Source organism: Leucoraja erinacea, chromosome 8 (assembly GCF_028641065.1).
Source record: "Leucoraja erinacea ecotype New England chromosome 8, Leri_hhj_1, whole genome shotgun sequence".
Lineage (NCBI taxonomy): Eukaryota > Metazoa > Chordata > Chondrichthyes > Rajiformes > Rajidae > Leucoraja > Leucoraja erinaceus.
In genome coordinates, this window is record NC_073384.1 from 40,014,625 (window position 1) to 40,039,289 (window position 24,665).

At 43.2% G+C, this 24,665-nt stretch overlaps 1 protein-coding gene across 1 annotated transcript in view; it reads left to right on the forward strand.

Moving 5' to 3' along the window:
- The window catches only part of ryr2a (ryanodine receptor 2a (cardiac)), a 426,354-nt gene extending 416,847 nt beyond the window's left edge, over positions 1-9,507 (forward strand). Inside the window, exons 98-103 of the mRNA XM_055640013.1 lie at positions 529-663; positions 2,563-2,719; positions 3,901-3,965; positions 6,638-6,738; positions 8,375-8,426; positions 9,229-9,507. Coding sequence (XP_055495988.1) covers positions 529-663; positions 2,563-2,719; positions 3,901-3,965; positions 6,638-6,738; positions 8,375-8,426; positions 9,229-9,324 — 606 coding nt within the window. The 3' untranslated portion in view covers positions 9,325-9,507. The remainder of the gene's footprint in view (positions 1-528; positions 664-2,562; positions 2,720-3,900; positions 3,966-6,637; positions 6,739-8,374; positions 8,427-9,228) is intronic.
- The last annotated feature ends 15,158 nt before the right edge of the window (positions 9,508-24,665 follow it).

A 24,665-nucleotide genomic window follows, 5' to 3' on the forward strand; every position in this document is an offset into this window, starting at 1 on the left:
AGGACATACATAGGTTTAAGGTATAAGTGGAAAGATTTAATAGGAACCTAAAGGGCAATTTTTTCATGGAATGAACTGTCAGAGGAGGTAGTTGAGGCTTATACTATAACAACATTTTCAAGGCATTTGGACAGATACATGGATAGGAAAGGCTTAGAGGGGTACTGGCCAAATGCAGGCAAATGGAACTCGTGTAAATGGGGAAGTTTGGTTGGAGTGGGAATGTTGAAGGGCCTGTTTCCATGCTGTATGACTCTAGGAGTGAGTATTTCCCATTTAGTAGGCAGTTCTTCAGATTTAAAAGGTAAAGCACTGAGATCTGCTTGTCCTAATTTAACATAAGTTATAAATTGAACAGTGAGTCAGATGAATTAACATCAAATATAGAATCATTCAACATGAAAGGCCTGTTGAATGAAAGACAGAGTTCTGTGTTCTCTGCTAATACATGTTACAATTTTTCATAACTTTTGACCATTAACTATTTAATGAAAATCTGACATGCATTTGCTCCTTGCTCCCGCACAGCTGGTTTTAACTGTGGGCTTATTAGCCGTCGTGGTCTATCTGTACACCGTGGTTGCTTTTAATTTCTTCCGTAAATTCTACAACAAAAGTGAGGATGGAGACACTCCAGATATGAAGTGCGATGATATGTTGACGGTAAGTGGCATACTATTTGCGATTTAATTCACTTGTCTAGTCTGACTCTTAAACATACAAAAGAACACAAGGTTCAGGAAAACCAGTAGCCTCGTACCTGCTGTTCTGCCATTCAATATGATTGTGGCTGATCTGATCTGGGCCTCAACCCATTTACCTTACCATTTCTTGTTTCACTTGACTTCCTGAGTCCAGAAATCTGACCATTCTGGCTTCCATGAGTCAACCATTGCTGCTCTCTCTGGGCTGTAGAATTTCACAGATCCATAGCCCACTGAGAGAAAACGTTCCTTCTACTTCTCAATTAAATGGAAACCCTCAATTTTGAATCTATGCCGAAACAAAGAACTGCCGATGCTGGTTTACCAGCTAGTATGTAGAAACAAAAATGGCAGCTGCTGGTTTATACCAAAGATAGATGCAAAATGCTGGAGTGACTCAGCGGGTCAGGCAGTATCCCTGGAGAACATGGATAGGTGACGTTTCAGGTCAGAACCTGTCTTCATACTCACCAAATCAGAACCAATGCTGTTGTCGGAAATGTTGGACATTATATGGGAGCTCAAATGCTGGGGAAACACGATAGGAACAATGGTCGGCACAGGATGTTAGGAGGACAATACATGGATGTGGATTTAACTTCCACGGCAGAGCTAGCATCGATAAGTAAACATTGAGGGTTGTAAATAGCTAAAAGTAATCAAACCAGTACATTCTTCTGAAGAAGGGTCTCGACCCGAAACATCACCCATTCCTTCTCTCCAGAGATGCTGCCTGTCCCGCTGAGTTACTCCAGCTTTTTGTGTCACTCTTCTTAACAGCTGGTTTCCTTATCGATTGAGGGGAAATAGTTGCTCGCAGTTCTGTTTAAGTTCTTATCTGTTGCAAACCTGAGATTACAGTTGCTCTTTGTCACTGTGTTTGGCAGGCAAGTCTCTCAGAGATTAACGAGCAGCCTTCTTTGATATGTAGACCCCACCAATTCTCCTTACAGAGATATTGCCATCTATGGTATCTATGTGAAGCAGATTTTTGAGTTAACACAAAGCGTTGGGTTAAAGATAACTCTGCGGAAAGACAAAGATGAAAGGTTACAGAGACATTGGTCAATGATGACCTACTTCAAATGTGCAAGTAACCAATGTGCCTTGAAAATATAAAATACTTGAGGTACTGTGAATCTTTGAAACATTTTGGGTTCTCTCAGAGTGTTTCTGGTGTGCATTGTTAAAGCCTTCAATAAACTGACTTGTTAGATAGACTCACCACTGATCTACGAGCTGTTTTATTTTGTGTCTGTGCCTATCTAAAAAAGGCAAATACAGGGTATGGGTGTAGCACAATATTCTCTCCTACTGATGCCACCTTGTATGCACATCTCCTTTGAGGAGATAAGCCGTCCCTTCTACATTGGCAACCACCACAGACTCCAAAGTTTCAAACTTCTCAACCCCAAAGGGTATAGGCTGAACTTGCTCAACTTCTCATCAGCCAACTCCTTCATCTGAAGAACATTCTCAATTGACCTTCTCTGACCTGCCTCCAATGCAAATTTAGACTTTAGAGATACAGCGCGAAAACACGCCTTTCTCCTCGCTAAGTCCGCACCACCTGTGAACTACTTATATCTTGCACCCTAGGATCAATTTACAGAAACCAATTCATCTACAAACCTGCACGTCTTTGGAATGTGGGAGGAAACCAGAGAAAACCCACGCAGTCACAGGGAGAACATACAAACTGTATACGGACAGCACCCATAGTCATGATCGAACCCGGGTCTCTGGCCCTGTAAGGCAGCAACTCTTATCACTACGCCATTGTGTTGCTGTATGCCACCCATATCTGCTCATATGTCTTATCTGAAGTTGTGGTGACTGAGCTGTGATTTTATTACAGTGTTACATGTTCCACATGTATGTGGGCGTCCGTGCTGGTGGAGGCATTGGCGATGAGATTGAAGACCCAGCCGGGGATGAATATGAAATATATCGAATCATTTTTGACATCACCTTCTTTTTCTTTGTAATTGTCATCCTGCTGGCCATCATTCAAGGTATGAAATTCTCTGTCAGAACTATTTATGACTGATTAGAGGTGCTCATAATCATATTACAGATCCACCACTGATTTTCCAGCACCCTTGGTTCCTGAGCCTTTCCGGATTATCCATTTTGCCAGACTAACAGAGGTCATGGCTTCCAAGAGGAGTCCAATGGTACCTGAACGAGGCCGCGATACCGACCTGCAGTCGGCCTCGGAAGTCAGCTTTGGGGAGGGATCTGCCTGGTCGGAGTTTCGTAGCCCTGGCTGTAGGGGACAAATTCGATCTGCTGATAGGCTTTGGAGACCCAATGAGGTAGGGATCGGTCTCCTCACCCAGCCTAGGCATCACATTACTGGGGGAACTTCCAGGAGGGGGGGGAGGGGGGATGTTTAAGTGCACTCGTAATTTTGTACGGATTACAAGAAGATTAAAGGACGACCAGTTGCTGGAAAATTGGTGGTGGACCAGTACAAAAATAAGTCAAATTTAGCTCTTCAAACTTTATTTATCAATTAATACACGTTACTTGCGTGGAGAACAATAATAACAAAAAAAAAATGGCAATAACTATGCCTGGATTTATTTGCAGAAATAGTAATGGGCATATCCATTGTTTTCACAAAAGTAGCAATATCATGGAGATACTGGTTTATACCAAAGATAGACACAAATTGCTGGAGTAACTCAGCGGGTCAAGCAGCATCTCTGGAGAAAATGGACAGGTGATGAAGAAGGTCTGAAGAAGGGTCCTGACTGGAAACGTCACCAACCCATGTTATTCAGATAACACACTGGGGATATTTTACAATTTTACCAAAGCCAATTAACCTACACACCTACAGTATATGTCTTTGGAGTGTGGGAGGAAACCGGAGCCCCTGGAGAAAACTCATGCGGTCAGAGGGAGAACGTACAAACACTTTACAAACTGCACCCATAGTCAGGATCGAACCCGGGTCTCTGGCACTGTAAGTCAGCGACTCTACTGCTGCGCCACTGTGCTGTTCTTTCTTTAAATTGTAATTGAGATTCTGCCTGACTTGCTGAGTTACTTCAGCACTTTGTATCTATCTTAGCAATAACTTTGTCCAATGCCTCAACATGAAACATGTTTGCAATCCACTGCACTGCTCATTTCAGAGACCACCACAAAATCCATCAAAGTGATCTTGTTCTTGTTTTTAACTCAGGTCTAATTATCGATGCCTTTGGTGAACTGAGGGACCAGCAGGAGCAAGTTAAGGAAGACATGGAGGTAAGAGTTTCAACACTTGGAATAGCGATGTCTGCATTAAGGTACCTGAGAAGACCACAGAATATGTGCCCTTATCTCTGGAGCCAACTTTTGGTTGAGTGCTTCTTATCTTTGCATTCTCTCACTGCAATTTCAAGGTCAGACACTAAAAAATGTCAGAGCAATGTTGCAAGGCCTCTTTTGTGAAGGGTGACAAAAAAGAAGACTCTTAGTGTACGAGCAACTCAGTGGGTCGGGCAGCATCCCCGGAGAACATGGATAGGTGACTTTTTCAGACCCAACCTGAAACGTCACCAGTTCATGTTCGCCAGAGATGCTGCTTGACCTGTTGGGTTACTTCAGCAATTTGTGTCTACATGTGCCTGCAGTTCCTTGTTTCTACATCAATAAAGGCTTGATTAGTGACAGAGGCCGAAGGAAGAATGATTGGCACAGAACTTGCAGGAAAGTCCATTGCATCTCTGGGGCTTTGGCACATGTACTGTGAAATGCAGAAGTCCTGACATTACTCACAGATGTTGGCACTCTGATCAATGGTCCCTGTCACTTGACTGTCTCACAGAGTCTGGAGCAGAGCTCCATCTCGCTGAGATTCCCCACCATTTACCAGGGAACTGATGGTTAATGCACAACGTCTAACCTGATCAGCCCTTATATTAACTGCAATGGTTTGCTCAGCTGAGGGAAGCAAAAGTGGAACATTTTATTTTTGACATTCGGAAACATTTAGAGCTTTGGACAGCCAGCACAACTGGATGTGGGCTTTTGTTGGCTGCCAAAGGGTATTTCAGGCAAGGAGCTTTATTTGTTGCTTCTCTGTCGACATGAATGTCCACATAAGAAAGCTGTTTGCAATTTCCTAGTTATGTTTTGTGTGGGAATTACATCGGCCAGGTTTAAATTGTTGGACAAATAATTTTGTGTTCAATTTAATTTCAGTTATGCAAAACATCTCAAATTCCTTTTCATAACTTTCCCACCGTTTATGTGACCAATCAGAGATGATTCAGGAATGAAAACCGAATTGGAGCATAATGAGTTAGGACATGTGATGGAAAAGTAGAGGAATCGAGAATCAGAGGACATACGTTTAAGATGAGGGGGGGAAAGATTTAATAGGAACCTATGGGGCAACATTTTTTACACAAAGGGTGGTAGGAATATGGAACGAGCTGCTGCCGGAGGTAGTTGAGACAGGTACTTTCACAACAAAAACATTTAGACAGGTACGTGGATAGGACAGATTTAGAGGAATATGGGCCAACAACAGGCAGGTGTGAGGGCGGCACAGTGATGCAGTGGTACAGTTGCTGGCTAACAGCACCAGAGACCTGGGTTTGATCCTGACTATGGGTGCTGTCTGTATGGAGTTTGTACATTCTCCCCGTTATTGCGTAGAGATACAATGTGGAAACGGGCATGGAATTTCTCCAGGTTCTCCAGTTTCCACACTCCAAAGATGTACAGGTTTGTAGGTTAATTAGCTTCTGTTAATTGGCCCTACTGTGTAGGATAGTGCTGTTTTATGGTGTGATCGCTGGTCTGTGTGGACGGTTGGACAAGGGCCTGTTACCACGCTGCATCTCTGAAGTATAAAAATGGGACTGGTTCAGATGGGATATGTGGGCAAGATGGGCCGAAGGGCCTGATTCCACGTATTTCTGAAGTCTAAAGGTGGGATTAGTGTAGATAGGGCATGTTGGTCAGTGGACAAATTGGGCAGATGGGCCTGTTTCCACACTGTATGGCTCAACAGACAATAGACAATAGGTGCAGGAGTAGGCCATTTTGCCCTTCGAGCCAGCACCGCCATTCAATGTGATCATGGCTGATCATCCCCAATCAGTACCCCGTTCCTGCCTTCTCCCCATATCCCCTGACTCCGCTATTTTTAAGAGCCCTATCTAGCTCTCTCTCTTGAAAGCATCCAGAAAATCTGCCTCCACTGCCCTCTGAGGCAGAGAATTCCACAGACTCACCACTCTCTGTGAGAAAAAGTGTTTCCTCGTCTCCGTTCTAAATGGCTTACTCCTTATACTTAAACTGTGGCCCCTGGTTCTGGACTCCCACAACATCGGGAACATGTTTCCTGCCTCTAGCATGTCCAAGCCCTTAACAATCTTATATGTTTCAATGAGATTCCCTCTCATCCTTCTAAACTCCAGAGTGTACAAGCCCAGCTGCTCCATTCTCTCAGCATATGGCAGTCCCGCCATCCCGGGAATTAACCTTGTAAACCTACGCTGCACTCCCTCAATAGCAAGAATGTTCTTCCTCAAATTAGGGGACCAAAACAGCACACAATACTCCAGGCGTGGTCTCACAAGGACCTCTTTGTTCCTATATTCGATTCCTCTTGTTATAAAGGCCAACATGCCATTCACTTTCTTCACTGCCTGCTGTACCTGTATGCTTACTTTCACAGACTGATGTACAAGGACCTCCAGATCCTGTTGTACTTCCCCTTTTCCCAACTTGACGCCATTTACTTAGTAATCTGCCTTCCTGTTTTTGCTACCAAAGTGGATAACCTCACATTTATCCGCATTAAACTGCATCTGCCATGCATCCCACCTTTAGACTTCATCTCTCCTGCTGACTGATTAGAATCATCAGATAAGATTGATCAGCATTTTACCGGTCATTGCTGTTTCCCTTTTCTGTTCTTCCAGACCAAGTGTTTCATCTGTGGAATTGGCAATGACTACTTCGACATGGTGCCCCACGGCTTTGAGACTCACACACTGCAGGAGCACAATTTGGCAAATTACCTGTAAGTACTTCCATTGCCTGCCACTCAATCTGCCCAGAGGCGAGGCCTGTGAGTGACCTGCGGTCTTTAATCAACGGAGCGGCTGAAAAGAAGAAAAGACAATAAGCTGCCTCATCAGTGGTGCATTTATATGGGAAGACTGCAAACTGCCAGGAAAAGCAATCCCTTCCTAATGCACAGTTCCATTAAACATCCTTTTAAGGACAGAATCCATTGCATCATAGAGCATTGTCAATTCCCTCTGTGCCAGCAGATGGAGGCAAATGTCTTGCTAAGAAAGTTGCTGTACTGTTAAACTTGCAGCTTAATAGTTTGAGTGATTGAGTGATCCAAAGACGTAGAGGTTTGTAGGCCAATTGGCTTGGTAAAAATGTAAATTGTCCCTAGTGTGTGTGTGTAGGATAGTGTTAGTGTGTGGGGATCGGTGCGGACTTGGGGGCTCAAAGGGCCTGTTTTCGCACTGCATCTTTAAACTAAACTAAACTAAAATACGAACACACACACACACACACACACACACACACACACACACACACACACACACACACACACACACACACACACACACACACACACACACACACACACACACACACATATATGTCATAGCTATTAGACAAGTGATTCATGCCATCTAATGCAGAGTCTGTATATATTTAAGTGTGTGTGGGGCTGAGGACTGCGTAGCTTCAGAATTTTTTGTTTATGGGGTGAAGTGAACATGCAAAAACAAAGAACTTGCAGATGCTAGTTAATACACACAAAGTGTTGGAGCAACTGTGTCAGGCAGCATCTCTGGAGAACATGGATAGATGACGTTTCGGGTCTAGACGCTTCTTCAGGAAAGATTGGTTGCTTCTGACTTCACCTGAGCGATGTACGAGGGAAAATTGTTGGGGCCTCAGCCATTATCTTCCAAACCTGCAAATCTGAGCTGGTGGCTAAGATCTAAAGGCAGCTGGTAGAGCTGCTGCCTCACAGTGCTGGAGAACCAGGTTCAATCCTGATCACAGGAGCAGTCTGTGTGGAGGTTACACATTTTCCCTGTGACACATGGGTTTCCTCCTGGTGCTCCGATTACTTCCTACATCCCAAAGATGAACGGGTTCGCAGGTTCAAAAGTTTCAAAGGTTTCAAAGGTCTTTTATTGTCACATGTACCAATTAAGTTACAGTGATATTCGTATTACCAGACAGCCATACTAAAAAAAGCAACTGCATAATAGTTAACATAATCATCCTCCACAGTGGATTCCCCACATTCCTCATACAATCATGTGAAAGTAGAATTAGGCCATTCGGCCCATCAAGTCCACTCCACCATTCAATCATGGCTGATCTATCTCTCCCTCCTCACCCCATTCTCCTGCCTTCTCCCCATAAACTCTGACACCCGTACTAATCAAGAAAGGTTAATTGGCCTCTGTAAATTGCCTTGAGTGCATAGACAGTGGATGCAAAAGTGGATTGTAGTTTTCAGAAGGGAAATGGATAGAAATCAATAATGCTCTTCAAAAAACCTACATTGCAACAATGCATTGCCATGATTGATGTGATATTTGAAAATAAGTGGTGTAGTGGATCCGTATGCATAATACTTATTTAGATGCTGACAATTGGTGTCTTTTTTCCAACAGATTTTTCTTGATGTACCTTATTAATAAAGATGAAACAGAGCACACAGGACAGGTAAGATACATCACTTTCTAATCATGGAATACAAATAGCTGGATGTATGGTTCAAAGACATTTGATACAGTGGAACTCACGATGGTGCAGCTCATAGAGTTGCTGCCTTTCAGCGCCAGAGACCCAGGTTGGATCCTGACTTCGGGTGCTCTCTGTATGGAGATTGTATGCTCTCTCTGTGACCACGTGGGTTTTCTTCGGGTGCTCTAGTTTCCTCTCGTATTCGTGCAGGTTTGTAGGTTAAGTGGCTTCTGTAAATTGTCCCTGGTGTGTACGGGCGATTGCTGGTCGGTGTGGGCTTGATGGGCCGAAGGTCCTGTTTCCACGCTGTATCACTAAATTAACCTAACATGATTAAACTAAAGTTAGCTAAATAACATTTTAACTTTAGAAAGACGCAAAGTGCTGGAATAACTCAGTGGGTCAGGCAGCATCTCTGGTGAAAAAGGATGGGTGATGTTTTGGGTCAGACCCCTTCTTCAGACTGATTGTAGTTGACAACGGTGTATCCTCTTATGCTCACACCCATCTCTACCAAATAATCTGCCGACCAGGGAACCTCCTTGCTTGGTTATCTGTTGCCAGCCCTGATTTGTCCTGACTTTTTCTTGCTTCTAGTTTTCTTTCCCCACTCTTCCTACTACTATCCGTCCGATGAAGGCTTGCACCCCGAAACGCCACCTATCCTTTTCTCTGGAGATGCTGCCTGACCCGCTGAGTTACTCCAGCACTCCAGTGTCTAGCTTTGGTACAAACCAGCGTCTGCAGTTTCTACATTCAACGTTTTACCTTTGTCCACCAGGAATCCTACGTATGGAAAATGTATCAGGAACGTTGCTGGGAGTTCTTCCCCGCAGGAGATTGCTTCCGCAAGCAGTATGAAGACCAGCTGAACTGAATGAGGACTAAGCTGGCTTTGGGACATTGCAGATTGGTCATTGGACCTGGAGATTTCCCTCTTTGAATGCTTTCAAGCCTTTCTTTGTGTATAACCTGCTCAGTGTGCATCCGGAACAACAACGCTGGAACGCACTGAGTCTGCTGACAGCACATCTGCTTTCAAATTGATGTAGAGGGGGGGGGGGGGGGGGGGAATATTGATTTAAAACTGTGCGCCGATACGTTTTCAGACATTTCCTTCATCTTGTGAGCACATAAGTGACAGATGATAAATTGCTCTCATCCTAAACATTTATGTATTTCTTCATCTGGAATGCTATTGTGTACTTCTTGATGTCCATGGCATCCAATTTACTGACGGACAGTGGGCTGTGATGAGGAAATAGTGCCTTACTATATGTGGGTTGAGCTATGCAAGAGGTTGTGTGCATGACCGTGTTACACTGTAACGAGATCTTTTGATGTACATGCTTCTGTTTGACTGCCCATGCGTCTCAGAAGAAGTGCAGGACATTCACATAAAAACCTAAGATGTTTGTTTCTGGTTCTTTAGCTCTTTTATTTTGGTGATGCTCTTATGCAATACAGCAACAGTCCGAACCTTTGCATAAAAGATTCTTTCAAAGGAAAGAAAGTTATTCCATTGCATGTCTATTATGCAAGTACAAGAGAAAATAAAAATGGCCATCTGATCAATGTGACAACTATTTTTTAGGTTTAAGGTTATTGATTACTCTGTAGTTACAAAGTGTTGTGTACCTTATTGTAGATTCAGAACCAGTTTCATCAGCCATGAATGCCGTGTTTAATCTCGGTCGCTGTCTCACATATTTTCTGCCACTTGTGGTATATATAGCGATTGAAGAATAACTATCCACTCATTGCTGACTGAAGCTGAAGCAATATCCATTCAGGGATGTCACCGGACACCATTGTATAGTAATTATGTGTAGAATACTTCATTTGATTTGTTTTAACTTGTAATGCCAATCTTTCAAAATAAAACATTCGGAATAAAAAAGTAGAAGCGCACTTTTCATCCACGATTGTGAAGCTGAAGGCACATTGTTTAAACAAGGCTTTCCTCCCTGCTCCAGTATGTTCGATCTCACTTTTGGCAACATTAACTCTGACTGGGATGTAGTGCAGAGGCTTTATGAGGAGCTGGTCACGCTACATTTGGAGTATTTTTGTGAGCATTTTTGTTCATATCTGGGGAAGGATATGCTGGCATGGGAAAGGGTCCAAAGAAGGTTTACGAGTATGATCCATCCTGGCGATGATTGGGTTAACTTATGAGCGTTTGAATGCTCTGGGCCTGGAGTTTAGAAGGACGAGAGGGCATCTCATAGAAACTTACAGAAGAATGAGAGGCCTAGGTAGAGAGGATGTGAGGAGGATGTTTCCAGTAGTGGGAGAGTTCAGGAGCAGAAAGCAGAGTCTCAGAATAAAAGGAGACACCTTTAGAATGGATATAAGGTGGTAAATCTGTGGAATTCATTGGGTATTTTTAAAGTGAAGATTGATTTGTTTTTAGGTGGTAATTTGTAAATTCAGTAAGGATGCAGTTCCATTACCCAAACAGCCACATTGCAGGGGTCAGCCATAGTTACAAATTCAGATACATCTTTAAACAAGAGACACAATACATTAAAAAAAACAACTGGTCAGGTTCAGGCTTGCTTAGTACTCGGATGGGAGACGGCCTAGGAATACAGATGCTGTAAACTAGGGATCGATAGGATAGACAGTCAGTACATTTTTCCTAATGTGGAAATATCAAAGGCTTGAGGCTTAGCTTTTATGGCGAGAGGGGCAATATTTAAAGGGGATGTGTGGGCATTTTCTTTTACACGGACTGTAGTGATGCCTGGACCCACTGCCAGGGGTGGTGGTGGAGGCAGATATGATAGTGGTGTTTGAGAGTCTTTTAGAAAACACATGGATATGAAAGGAATGGTGGGATGGATCACGTGAAGGCAGAAGAGATTAGTTTATCCTGGCATCATGTTCAGCACAGACATTGCAAGCAGAAGGGCCTGTTCCTGTACTGTACTGTTGTATGTCTTGTGTAAGGTGGGGCGAGAGAAGATGTCATTATCCACATTCCTTTGACTTGCACTTTTGAAAGATCTCATGTAAACCATGGTCCTTTTGAATTTGTGAATCCTAGGCATCTGCATCTTCTAAAAAATGAAGAGTCAGTCAGTCAACAATATAGTTTTTGCCAAGCATAGCAGCCAACTCTTCATAATTCACAGCTATACGTATGCATTTATTTTCTTGGTCACCAAAGCCTTGTTTAAACTACAGTTTGCTTTGGATTATCTATCAAACGATATATCGCCACCTGTGCAAATTCATTCTCCGTTCACAAGGTTAAATTAGCCTAGACCATACCCAAATATACCCGTGCTTTATTGGGGCAGCATAGGTGGCGCAGTGGTTGAGTTACCACCTTACTGCACCAGAGACCCAGGTTCGATCATGATTATAAGTGCTGTCTGTACGGAATTTTCATTTCTCCCTGTAACAGTGTGGATTTTCTCCGGGTGCTCCGGTTTTTCCCACATTTCCAACACGTACAGGTCCGTTAGTTAATTGGCTTTGGTAAAATTGTAAATTGTCCCTAGTTTGTACGATAGTTCTAGTGTATGGGTGATCACTGGCTGGCTTGGAGTCAGTGGACTGAAAGGCCTGTTTCCACATTGTATCTCTAAAGTCTCTTGTCATATATCTAATGTGCAGTGAGTGGATGAGAAAGTGGAATAACATAAAACTAATGTGAACAGGTGATCGATGGCCAGTGTGGACTTGCTGGGCCGAAGAGCCTGATTCCGCACTTTATGTCGATAAAGACACTGGCTGTCAACTTGTGTAACTTGGTTTACCTTTATTATTGCCATATGTATTGAGGTACAGCGAATGCTGTACTGAATGCTGTCCAAACAGATCAGATATAGTGTTCAGATGAGTATAGAATGAGTATAGAAGTTGGGATGTAATGTTAAAATTGTACAAGGCATTGGTGAGGCCAATTCTGGAGTATGGGGTACAATTTTGGTCGCCTAATTATAGGAAGGATGTCAACAAAATAGAGAGAGTACAGAGGAGATTTACTAGAATGTTGCCTGGGTTTCAGCAACTAAGTTACAGAGAAAGGTTGAACAAGTTAGGGCTTTATTCTTTGGAGCGCAGAAGGTTAAGGGCGGACTTGATAGAGGTTTTTTAAATGATGAGAGGGATAGACAGAGTTGACGTGGAAAAGCTTTTCCCACTGAGAGTAGGGAAGATTCAAACAAGGGGACATGACTTGAGAATTAAGGGACTGAAGTTTAGGGGTAACATGAGGGGGAACTTCTTTACTCAGAGAGTAGTAGCTGTGTGGAATGAGCTTCCAGTGAAGGTGGTGGAGGCAGGTTCGTTTTTATCATTTAAAAATAAATTGGATAGTTATATGGACGGGAAGGGAATGGAGGGTTATGGTCTGAGCGCAGGTATATGGGACTAGGGGAGATGATGTGTTCGGCACGGACTAGAAGGGTCGAGATGGCCTGTTTCCGTGCTGTAATTGTTATATGGTTATATATGTTATATGGTTATATCACACATAAATAAAATCAAGCCAAACTCAAGTACAATAGAGCAATGGGGAAGATACAGAGTGCAGAACATAGGTCTCAGCATTGTAGCGCACCAGTTCCATGGACAAAGTCCAATTTCTACAGTGGGGTAGAGGTGAATCGGACAGCGCCCTAAGTAATGGGTGCAGCAGCATCTGTGGAGCGAAGGAAATAGGCAACATTTCGGCCCGAAACGTTGCCTATTTCCTTCGCTCCATAGATGCTGCTGCACCCACTAAGTTTCTCCAGCATTTTTGTGTACCTTCGATTTTCTAGCATCTGCAGTTCCTTCTTAAACCCTAACTAATGGACTGCTTTTCTCTCCTCAGTGTGATCATCACTTCAGCTCATACAAGCGCTCTTCAAGGCAAAGGAAAGCAAAGCACCCCTGCTACCTGACTAATGTTTCAGCCTCTCAAACAACAAGCTGCATCATCTCTCGAAAAGTCTTGTCAAGATTACAGAAAGTTTACACTCACAAATGTAATTCTGGGTAGAACCAATAATTAGAGATGTAATTGCTCAGCATTGTTTAACGAGCTTGTGATTAGAGTGGGAATTGTGATTGGGGATAGATTGTGCCAATTAATTCCAGCTGAGTCACAATCAGTCCTGCCTTCCCCATGGGCATCTGGTTAGCAGATCGAGAGGCACAATCAACAGCAGATAGCAACAGTGAATCAGGAAGCAGGCTTGGGTGACTTTTATTGTTGTTATTATCCTGACTGCAGATAGTCAGAGATAGACACGCACACAAACTGCTGGTGTCAGGCCGTATCTCTGAAGAAAAAGTATGGGTGACGTTTCGGGTCGGGACCCTTCTTCAGACTGCTGAAAAATAGAAGGCCGTCCAGGGGGGAGTCGAAGAGGAGGAGGAGAACACTGGGCTCAGAAACACTGAGGGCTCCTTCCCATTGGAGAAGGCACGGAATGCGAGGTGACAGAAGAACAACTCTACATCATGGCGGGCCTGGAACTTGTTGAGATGGGGTCAGAGGGATACAAAGGTAAGGGCTCTGTTGAGGACAGACCATTGTGTATGGAAAAGGGGGAGACATTTACAAGGATGTTGCCAGAACTTGAGGATTGAAGCTATGTGGCGAGGTTAAGCAGGCTGGGACTCCCTGGAGCGCATAAACTTGGAGAAATAGGTGCAGGAGTAGGCCATTTGGCCCTTTGAGCCAGCACCACCATTCTATATGATCATGGCTGATTATCTAAAATCAGTACCCTGTTCCTGCTTTGTCCCCTTATTCCTTATTTAGCCCTATTGTATTCACTGGAATTTAGGATGAGACGGGATCTTATCGAAACATATAAAATTGCAAAAGGACTGGACTAGCTAGTTGCAGGAAAAAATTTCCCAATGTTGGGGGAGTCCAGAACCAGGGGCCACAGTCTAAGAATAAAGGGGAGGCCATTTAAAACAATCTCGATGAGAAACTGTTTCACCCAGAGAGAATTTGTGGAATTCTCTCCCACTGAAAGTGGAGGCCAATTCACTGGATGAATTTAAAAGAGAGTTAGATAGAGCTCTTGGGGCTAGTGGAATCAAGGGGTATGGGGCGAAGGCAGGCACGGGGTTACTGATTGTGGATGATCAGCCATGATCACAATGAATGGTGGTGCTGGCTCGAAGGGCTGAATGGCCTCCTCCTGCACCTATTTTCTATGTTTCTAAGATCTAAATCTAACTGTCTTGAAATCAGGGGTGATCTTATAGAGGTGTATAAAATCATGAGGAATAGATTGGGTGAATGCACAGAGTCTGTTGCTCAGAGTGGAGGAATTGAGAACTAGAGGGCAGAGATTAAGGTGAAGGGGGGGAAATGTTATTGGAATCTGAGAGATGACTTTTTCAAGCAGAGGGTGGTAGGTGTATGGAACGAGCAGCCAGAGGAGGTGGTTGAGGCAGGGACTATCGTGACATTTAAGAAGGAATTAGACAGATATATGGATAGGACAGGTATACACGGATATGGGCCAAACACAGGTGGGACTAGTGTAGATGGGACATGATGTTCTGTGTGGGCAAGTTGGACCGAAGGGCCTGTTTCCATACTGTACGACCCTATGACCAGTGGACATGGGTTCAAAACGAGAGGGGAAAAGTTCAAAGAAGATGTGCGGGGCTAGTATATATTTTTTACACAGTGGGTAGTGGGTGCTTGGAACTTGCTGCCGAGGATGGTGGCGGAGGCAGATAGATATAACTGGTGTGTTTAAGAGGCTGTTTGATGGGCACTGGGATTGGAGGGATTGGAGGGATACGACTCTTATGCAGGCAATACGATTAGTTTAACATTGCATGGTGTTTAGTACAGAGGTTGAGGGTAGAAGGGCCTGACCTTGGATTGTACTTTTCTAACTCCTACATTCCATTTACAGTAGTTTTGTATTAATTGGATTAGTTTTGTATTATCGTTAAAATGGTGTTGAAAGTCCCTATTTGTTTTGCAATCTACCAACTGTCTGTCACGAATGGGACCTGGGTTTTTTTGGGGGGCGGTTTTGCACTAATATTGGATTTTGTTTGTAACTTATTGAACTTTATTTGATTTATTATGTTATCTATGAGTTGTGCGTTAAGACTTTGGAGAAATACAAGGTGGAAAAGGGCCCTTCGGCCAACTGAGTCCGTGCCGACCAGCGATCACCCCATGCACTGCCACTATCCTAAACACTTGGGACAACTTACAATTTACAGAAGCCATTTAACCTACAAACTTGTACGCCTTTGGAGTGTGGGAGGAAAGCAGAGCACCTGGAGAAAACCCTGATGATACTTGATGGCTCTGCACCTGGTTGGAATTTAGAAGGATGGGGGGGGAGAACATCATTGAAACTTACTAAACAATGAACCACCTGGATAGAGTGGATGCAGAGAAGATCTTTCCACCGCTAGGAGAGTCTGGGACCAGATGGCACGGACTCGTAGCAAAAGGGCGTACCTTTGGGAAGGTGATGAGGATCAATGTTCTTATCCAGAGGGATGATGAATCTGTGGAATTAATTGTCATAGATGTCCATGAAGGCCAAAGCCATTGGCTGTTTTTTAAGCGGCGATTTGTAGGTTTTTGGCTAGTGAGGGTGTCAAAAGTTGCAGGGGGTTGAGGGGGAAAGAGCAATCAGCCATGATCAAATGGAGGAGTGGACGATGGGCCAAATGGCCTAATTCTGCTCTTGTGTCTTATGAATATGAAGCTTATGAATTTAAAAGACATTTGTACAGGTACATGGATAGGAAAGGTTTTGAGGGATGGGTCAAATGCAGGCAGGTGAGACTAGCACAGATTGAGCATCTTGGTCACCACGGGCAAGTAGGGCCAAAAGGCCTGTTTTGTGCTATATGACTGAATGCCGCTGTGTAGAAAGGAGCAGTGTTAAACCTTTCAGGTTAATAACCTTTGCCAGAATTCATTCAGCAGAGTCCACTCTGTTGCCCTCACTGCTGATAGGGTTCTGATAAAAGATCATTAACTTAGTGGTGGTAGAGTTGCTGCCTTAGAACACCAGACACCTGGGCTCAATCCTGACTTCGGGTACTGTCGTACGGAGTTTGTATGTTCTCCCCCTGATCTGCATGTGTTTTCTCCGGTTTCCTCCCACACTCCAAAGACATACAGGTTTGTAGGGTAATTGGCTTGGTAAAATTGTAAATTGTCCTCGGTGTGCGGCATAGTGCTAGTGTGCGAGGTGATCACTGGTCGGCGCAGACTATGAGGGTCGAAGAGCCTGTTTCCACGCTGTCTCTGTAAACTGAACCAAACTAAATGTGAAACGATGCTGCCTGACCAGCTGAGAGTTTGTCCCATTCTTAGTTTTTATGTCGGATTGATGTCTGGTGTGGTATTTTATGAATGTGTAAATGAGTGGTGCATCAGATCATGTAAAATGATGTGTTAAATACTGATGTTGGTAACTCTGACCAGCCAGTCGGACACATCTGTCCCCACATTGCATTTTTGCCAGTAGATTTAGTTAAGTTTAGAGATACAGCGCGGAGACAGGCCACTGAGTCCACATTGACCAGCGATCCCTGTACACCAGCACTATCCTATGCACCAGGGACGATTTACAATTTTACCAAAGCCAATTAACCTACAAACCTGCACGCCTTTGGAGTGTGGGAGGAAACCAGAGAACCAGAAAACCCACGTGGTCATGGGGAGAATGTACAAACTCCGTACAGACAGCACCCGTAGTCGGGATTGAACCCGGGTCCCTGGTGCTGTAAGGCAGCAACTCTACTGCTGCACCACCCAGATTGGAAGCAGTGCGCCTGGCATGTGAATCGTACAAGTGTAGTTGTGGTTGTATGGGCTGTAAACAAACTCTCTGCATCTGGAGTGGGGCCAAGTGAACAAAGAATTGGAATATGGGCGAGTAAATTAATTGGATTAGTTAGAAAAGAAAAGTAGCACTATCAAATTATTTCAAAATCCATTAAAATCAAGGTTGGTTCAAAGATATTTGCAAATCTAATGAATAATTCCACTGTAATTAAAGTTATTAAGCAGTAGAAATGCCAGCCAGCTGAAAGAGATGATTTTTCACCACTATATTTGCTTTGTTACCTCATCCTCCCCCTCAGACTCGTCAGATCAAAACAGCAGCAATGAGATTTTAAATCTTATAATAATGCTGGCTAGGCAGACAATAGCATAAAAATACGAGAAGCCAGGGAACATGCTTGGCAAACTACACCCTAAAGAAGAATGTACTTACCTTGCGCTAGTTTAGTGTAGACTTGCAAGATTTATTTCTGGGCTGAGGAACTGTGTACCACCAGATTTCGGAACGCCTTCCTTCCCTCAGTTATAAGTCATAGGAGCAGAATTAATCCATTCGGACCATCAAATCTATTCCACCATTCAATCATGGCTGATCTATCTTTCCCTCTCAACTCCATTCTCCTGCCTTCTCCCCATAACCCCTGACAATACCCCCCTCAAGTATCTGTCAATCTGCTCCTTAAAAATAAGAAAGGTCTCGACCTAAAACATCACCCATTCCTTCTCTCATAGAGATGCTGCCTGTCCCGCTGAGTTACTCGAGCTTTTAGTGTCTATCTTCGGTTTAAACCAGCATCTGCAGTTCCTTCTTGTACACCTTAAAAATACCCAATGTCTTGGCCTCCACAGTCGTCTGTGGCAATGAATTCCACTGATACACCACCCTCTGAGTAAAGAAATTCCTCCACATATCCTTTCTATATCCATATTTCCTTTTATTCTGGCATTTTGTGCAGTTCTATTTGTAATACTTCCACCTTTTGCAGTGTGCATTCAAATGCATTAAGCTCTCGATTTTTCACCCTGAAACATCTCTTCCTTTCTATCCATGTTTAAAATCTAAATCTTTCGAGAATCAACGTCGTACAGCATGGAAACAGGCCTTTTGGACCAACTCACCCATACCAACCATGCTGCCCCATCTACACTGCCTGTCTTTGGCCCATATCCCTCTGAACCTTTCCCGTCTATTTACAACATTGTTGTAGTATCTGCCTCAACTACTTCCTCTGGCAGCTCATTCTGTTACACAGCACCCTCTATGTGAAATGTTGCCTCTCAGATTTCTATTCTCTTTCCCCTCTCACCTTAAACCTTCCCCTTTTACCTCACTTTAGTCTTCAGAGATACAGCGTGGAAAAAGGCCATTGGGCCCATCAAGTCCGCTGCCGACGCGCCAACCATCACCCCTACACTAACACTATTCTACAATTTTTACCGAAGCCAATTAACCTACAAACCTGTAGGTCTATGGCGTGTGGAAGGAAACCGGAGCACCCGGAAAAAATAACCTGGGTCTCTGGCGCTGTAAGGCAGCAAATCTAACTGGGTCACCCCTTTTTTGGTTTTGTGTCCTGAAGAGTCTAATTCCAGCTCACGGTTATTTGTTTTATACAATCCTCTGCTTCATGTTGGGATATTCTAATTAAAGGCTCTACGTAAATGGGAGTTGTTTTTCAAGTATTAAGGTCATAAGGTCATGAGTGATAGGAGTAGAATTAGGCCATTCGGCTCATCAAGTCTACTCTGCCATTCAATCATGGCTGATTTATATCTCCCTCCTAACCCCATACTCCTGCCTTCTCCCCAAATAACCTCTGACACCTGTTCAAATCAAAAGGTTCAAACTCTTTGATTGAAGAATTGTTGGTGAAAGATGCAGTTATTGGGCTGTACGGAATTGCTTTGATTAAATGTGTCCAGAAAGTGATTAATGATTCAAGCCCGATTGACCTAACGAGGTGAGCCATTAAGAGATTTATTGCCATATTAATAAACACTAATTATTCTTCTCTCCACATTGTCTGTTTCTACCACCCAAGTTCTTTTGATTTATTGGAATTTGTATCATTTTTGATTAAACTCATTTAGAAGTTAATTGTATGCATGATTGAGCAGACAAAAGCAGGGGTGTGTGATTCAGTTTCACTCTCCCTGTGGCTGTTGAAAAATTGAGAAATGGGTATTTTCAATGAACACAATCGAGCGCTCATCTTTTGAACCCTCTAAACTTGATGAGCTAATGCCTTTCATGTCTGATTCATGGCGATGGGATTGTCTTTCCATAAATGATACAAATCGTTAATTCAGGTTTGGCAAAGTCTAAAACCATGTTCGTTATGGACAGATTTGGAAGAGGGGTGTTGGAAATCCATCCTTCACAATGTGCTAGTCTCCAAGAAAGCAGTCACCACCAACTATTCTCGTCAAAGAAGGCAGACGAGGCAATTGGATTTTAGGACATGGAATATAGAACAGTACAACACAGGAACAGGCCCTTCAGCCCACAATGTTTGCGCTGAACATGATGTCGAGATAAACCGCTCATCGGCCTCAAAACTCATCACTTTTGACAACAATAACTTTTATTTGATTGTATCTTTGACCTGACTAAAAACAAATCACATTTATTTTCACGATAACAGGGATATTTGCTGGGAGCTTTTGATTAATTGAGTGAATATTACAGCATGTGGATAGGCCCTTCGACCCGTGGAGTCCATGTCAGCCTTTGATCACCCGTTCACACTAGGTCTGTGTAATCCCACTTTCTCATCCGCCCACTACACACTAGGGGCAATTTACAGAGGCCAGTTAACCTGAAAGCCTTGGGATGTGGGAGGAAACTGGAGCACATGGAGGAAATCTATGTGGTCACAGGGAGACAGTGCAAACTCCACACAGACAGTGCCTGAGGTCAGGATTGAACCCATGTCTTTGGCATTGTGAAGGATAATAACTGTTATAGTAAAAGATTGGGGAAGGAGGCTTTGGAGAACTGTGCTTATTGAAAAGGGAGAAAAATAGATTAGAAAAGGGATAAATAGCTGAGAAAGTGGAGTAATAGATGTTAGTAATCATAGTTTAATAGATGTTAGTAATCATAATGTGAGCATGAAGCTATCACCATCTCAAATATCTGTTTTACTCAATGAAAGAATACTTTCAAACAAAATTCACAGAACACTTACCGCAGTGGGATTGTAATCAGATGAAATGGTAAAAGGAGTAAAAGAGTCATATAATCTGGAAACAAGCCCTTCGGCCCAACGTGTCCCAACTACCTGCTTTTGGCCATATCTCTCCAACCCTGTCCTATCCATGTACCTGTCTAAATTTATCTTGCATGTTACAATAGTACCTGCCTCAACTACCCTCCCTCCCTCCCTCCGGCAGCTTGTTCAACACACCCACCACCATTTGTGTGAAAAAAGTTATAGTACCTCTCAGGTTTATATTAATCTTTTCCCTGCTCACCTTAAACGTATGTTCTTTGGTTCACAATTCCCCATCTCTGGGCAAAAGACGCTTTATCTTTACCCGATCTACTCCTCCCATCTTTTCACTCCGTGAAGAGCCCATTATTCACTCTGGGAAGCCTCGAGGAGCTTTGCACATAGTTTTACATTGGGCACAAACCGTATGCTGGAGTGAAAACAAATGACTGGCTTTCGCATTTTCACAGCTCCTTCTGCCGACATGATTTTCAAAGTGATAAATCATGTGGTACATTGCACTCTGCAGGTGCTACATCAAGCTTCTATTAAATTGTCATCGTTGAGAATGCTTCACCACCCATGCAGCCTCAGCTAAATGTTGCCTCAGCTAGTATGTCGAAACAAAAACTGCAGCTACAGGTCTATACCAAAGATCGACGCAGAATGCTGGAGTAACTTAGCGGGTCAGGCAGCATCTCTGGAGAGAAGGAATGGGTGACTTTTCAGGTCGAGACCCTTCTTCAGACTGATGTGTGGAACTGGTTAAGCGACTAGGGTGGAGGGAGGGGAGTGTTAGTAGAAGTTATTTAAAATTAGATAATTCAGTTTTCATACTGCTGGGTTGTAAGCTACCCTGGCGAAATATGAGGTGCAGTTCCTCAGCTATGTTGGCAAAGTCCCTGTGAAGGACAGTGAAGGGGCGGCACAGTGGCTCAGTGGTAGAGTTGCTGCCTTACAGCGCCAGAGACTCTGGTTCGATCCTGGTTACGGGTGCTTGTCTGTACGTTCTCTCTATGACCTGCGTGGGTTTTCTCCAGGTGCTCCGGTTTCCTCCCACGCTCCAAAGACGCACATGTTTGTCGGTTAATTGTCTTGGTAAAATTGTAAATTGTCACTAGTGTGTCGGGTAGTCGAAGTGTGCGGGATCGCTGGTCAGCGCGGACTCGGTCGGCCGGAGGGTCAGTTTCCGTGCTGTATCTCTAAAACTAAAAAAGTACCTTGAGACGGGTGCTAAGTAAATGCATGTAAAAGCTAATGTATTCAATCTTTTCGCTTTAGAAGAAGGAAACACACAGAAGTCTTTAATAGGTTAGTTATGAATAAAATGTCTCCATTTGCAGGCAGATCCTAAACCAGTGACCATAAATACCAAATAAGGCACAAAGTGCTGGAATAACTCAACGGGTTAGGCAGCATCACTGGAGAACATGGATGGATGACCTTTCAGATTGGAACCCCTCTGCAGACTGTTGTTCTCCACAGATGCTGCCTGGTCCGTTGAATTACACCACCACTTTGTGCCTTTCTTAGTAAATCGGCATTCGCGGTGCAATGAGCGACTAAATACAATGTAGTTTCTGATAACATAGAATTTTCTTCCTCTGAAAGATGTTGGAAAGCATCAAAAGATGATTTGTGTGGAAATTTTCACACTACTGTGGAAGGGATTTCCTCTTGAAGTTGTAATGAACCAAGAATTTACTAAACATCCACGAATATGAATTCAAGAGGACGGCACTGTGTAGCTGATTATCATCCAGCATGGGAACAGGCTCATCGGCCCAACTTGCCCACTCTGACCATTATGTCCTATCTACACTAGTCCCACCTGTCTGCTTATGGCCCATATCCCTCTAAACCTAGGCTATCTGTCTACCTGTCTAAATGTTTCTTAAACATTGCGATAGTACCTGCAACTATTTGTAGATCTGCTGACTCACTGCACCAGTGACCTGGGTTTAATCCTGACCTCTGGTGCTGTCTGTGTGGAGTTCAAATGTTCTGCCTGTGACCGCATGGGTTTCCTCCGAGTCCTCCGGATTCCACTCTCATCCCAAAGGCGTGCGAGTTTAAGTTAATTGGCCACTGTAAAATTGTCCCTAGTGTGTAGGGTGTGGATGTGAAAGTGAGATAACACAGAACTAAGAACGCTGATCGATATGGGCCAAAGGGCCTGTTTCCATGCTGTTTCTCTAAATTAAACTAATATTGTTGTGGCATCCTGAAAATTATCTACATTCTGGTCCTAAAATCACTCACTCTAATGATCCAAAGGTCTACTAAATGTTCTCAGAATTAAAGGACATACTTTTATCAAGGAGATGAGGAAGAATTTCTTTGTTCAGAGGGTGGTGAATCTGTGGAATCCATTGCCACAGATGACGTGGGGGCCAATTTTGGGTAATTTTAAAGTGGAGGTTGACAGGTTCTTGATTAGTATGAGTGTCAGAAGGCACGAGAATGGGATTGAGAGGGAAAGATAGATCAGCCATGATTGAATGGCGGAGTAGACTTGATGGGCCGAATGGCCTAATTCTGCTTCTATAACGTGGGCTAATGAGCTCCTCCAGAGGAACAGAGAGGGGAAATTAATATTTCACAAAAAATCTTGACATTATTAACTGATTTCTGGATTTTAAAATCAATTCCTCTTTGCGTCAGAGGTTTAAAGAGTGATTACCGCAAATAATATTGCTGTTGGGTCATTAGTTTCTGTGATTTGTCAATTACATAAAGTGAATATTTATTTTACAAAGTATTTAACACCCACTCGACGCTAAGTCGCAAAATAGAATATATGCCTCAAAATCTAGACAGCAGGAAATATATAGTCTGTGTATTGAAAAGGGAAACCCGAGTCAAGGTTCTTGTTAATCTACTATAAATCTTTTTTCTGCTGTCTCCTTATGGGCTTACTCAGTAGCACTGTAAACCCATATAAAGCAACATTGCTGATCGCTACACGACTGATACTCATATAGGGATAACAAACTCGCTGTGATTGTAGAAGCAGCTGTGTAACCATTGAAATTATTAAAAGATAAAAAACAAACATGGTATTAACGAGCAACAGTGCATGAAATGTATGAATTGCCAGTGAAGGAGGACAATGTTTAAGCAATTCTTCGTTAAATATTAAATAGTGCTTACTTGTAAAAATTAGTTTTTTTACTAATAAATTACTACGAGAGCTGTCTGTTTGGAGTTTGCACTTTCTCCCTGTGACCGTGTGGGTTTTCTCCAGGCGCTCCGGTTTCCTTCCACGCACGAAAGACCTGTAGATTTGTAGGATGACCGACTTCTGTAAATTGACCCTAGCGTGTAGGATAGGATTAGTGAATGAGGTGACTGTTGGCCGGCGCGGTCTCTGAGGGCCGAAGGGCCAATATATTTGTGTGTGTGTGTGTCTCTATCTATCTATCTATCTATCTTGTAGGTTAATTGGCTATTGGAAATTGTCCCTAATGTGTGGGACGGTGCTAGTGTACGGGTTGATCGCTGGTTGGCGCAGACTCGCGCCGAAGGGCCTGTTTCTACACTGTGTCTCCCTAAAGTAGTTATATGTATATGTATAACATATACATACATGTATGTATAATATGTGTATATCTACAGTATCTATCGTTGCCATGTGCCATTGATGAATAGTAAAAAGCTTATTGTTCCGTTCTATCCAGTTCAGCATAAAGACTATACATGATTACAATTGAGCTGTCCACAGTGTACAGAATAAAGCAAATAATGTTTAGTCCAAGGTAAAGTCTGATTAAAGATAGTCGGAGGGTCTCCAAAGAGGTAGCTAGTAGTTCAGAACTGCTCTCTAGTTGATAGGACAGTTCATTTACATGATGACCTCTGGGAAGAAACTGTCCCTGAATCTGGACGTATGCATTTTCACACTTCAGCACCTCTTGCCTCTTGGCTTTGACATTTCCCCTTTGGGGAAAATATTCTGATTGTCTAGTATGTCTATGGTTCTCATGATTTTATATATTTCTATCAGGTCACCATTCGGCCTCCAGTTCTCCAAAGAAAATGATCCAAGTTTGTCCAACATTTTCTTATAGCTAATACATCTAATTTGGGTTGTATTCTGGTAAACCTCTTCTGCACTCTCTCCAAAACCTCTACAAACATCTAGTAATGGGGCCCTCAGAACTGCTCATCATACTCACAATGCCGCCTTATTAAAGCCCTGTAAAG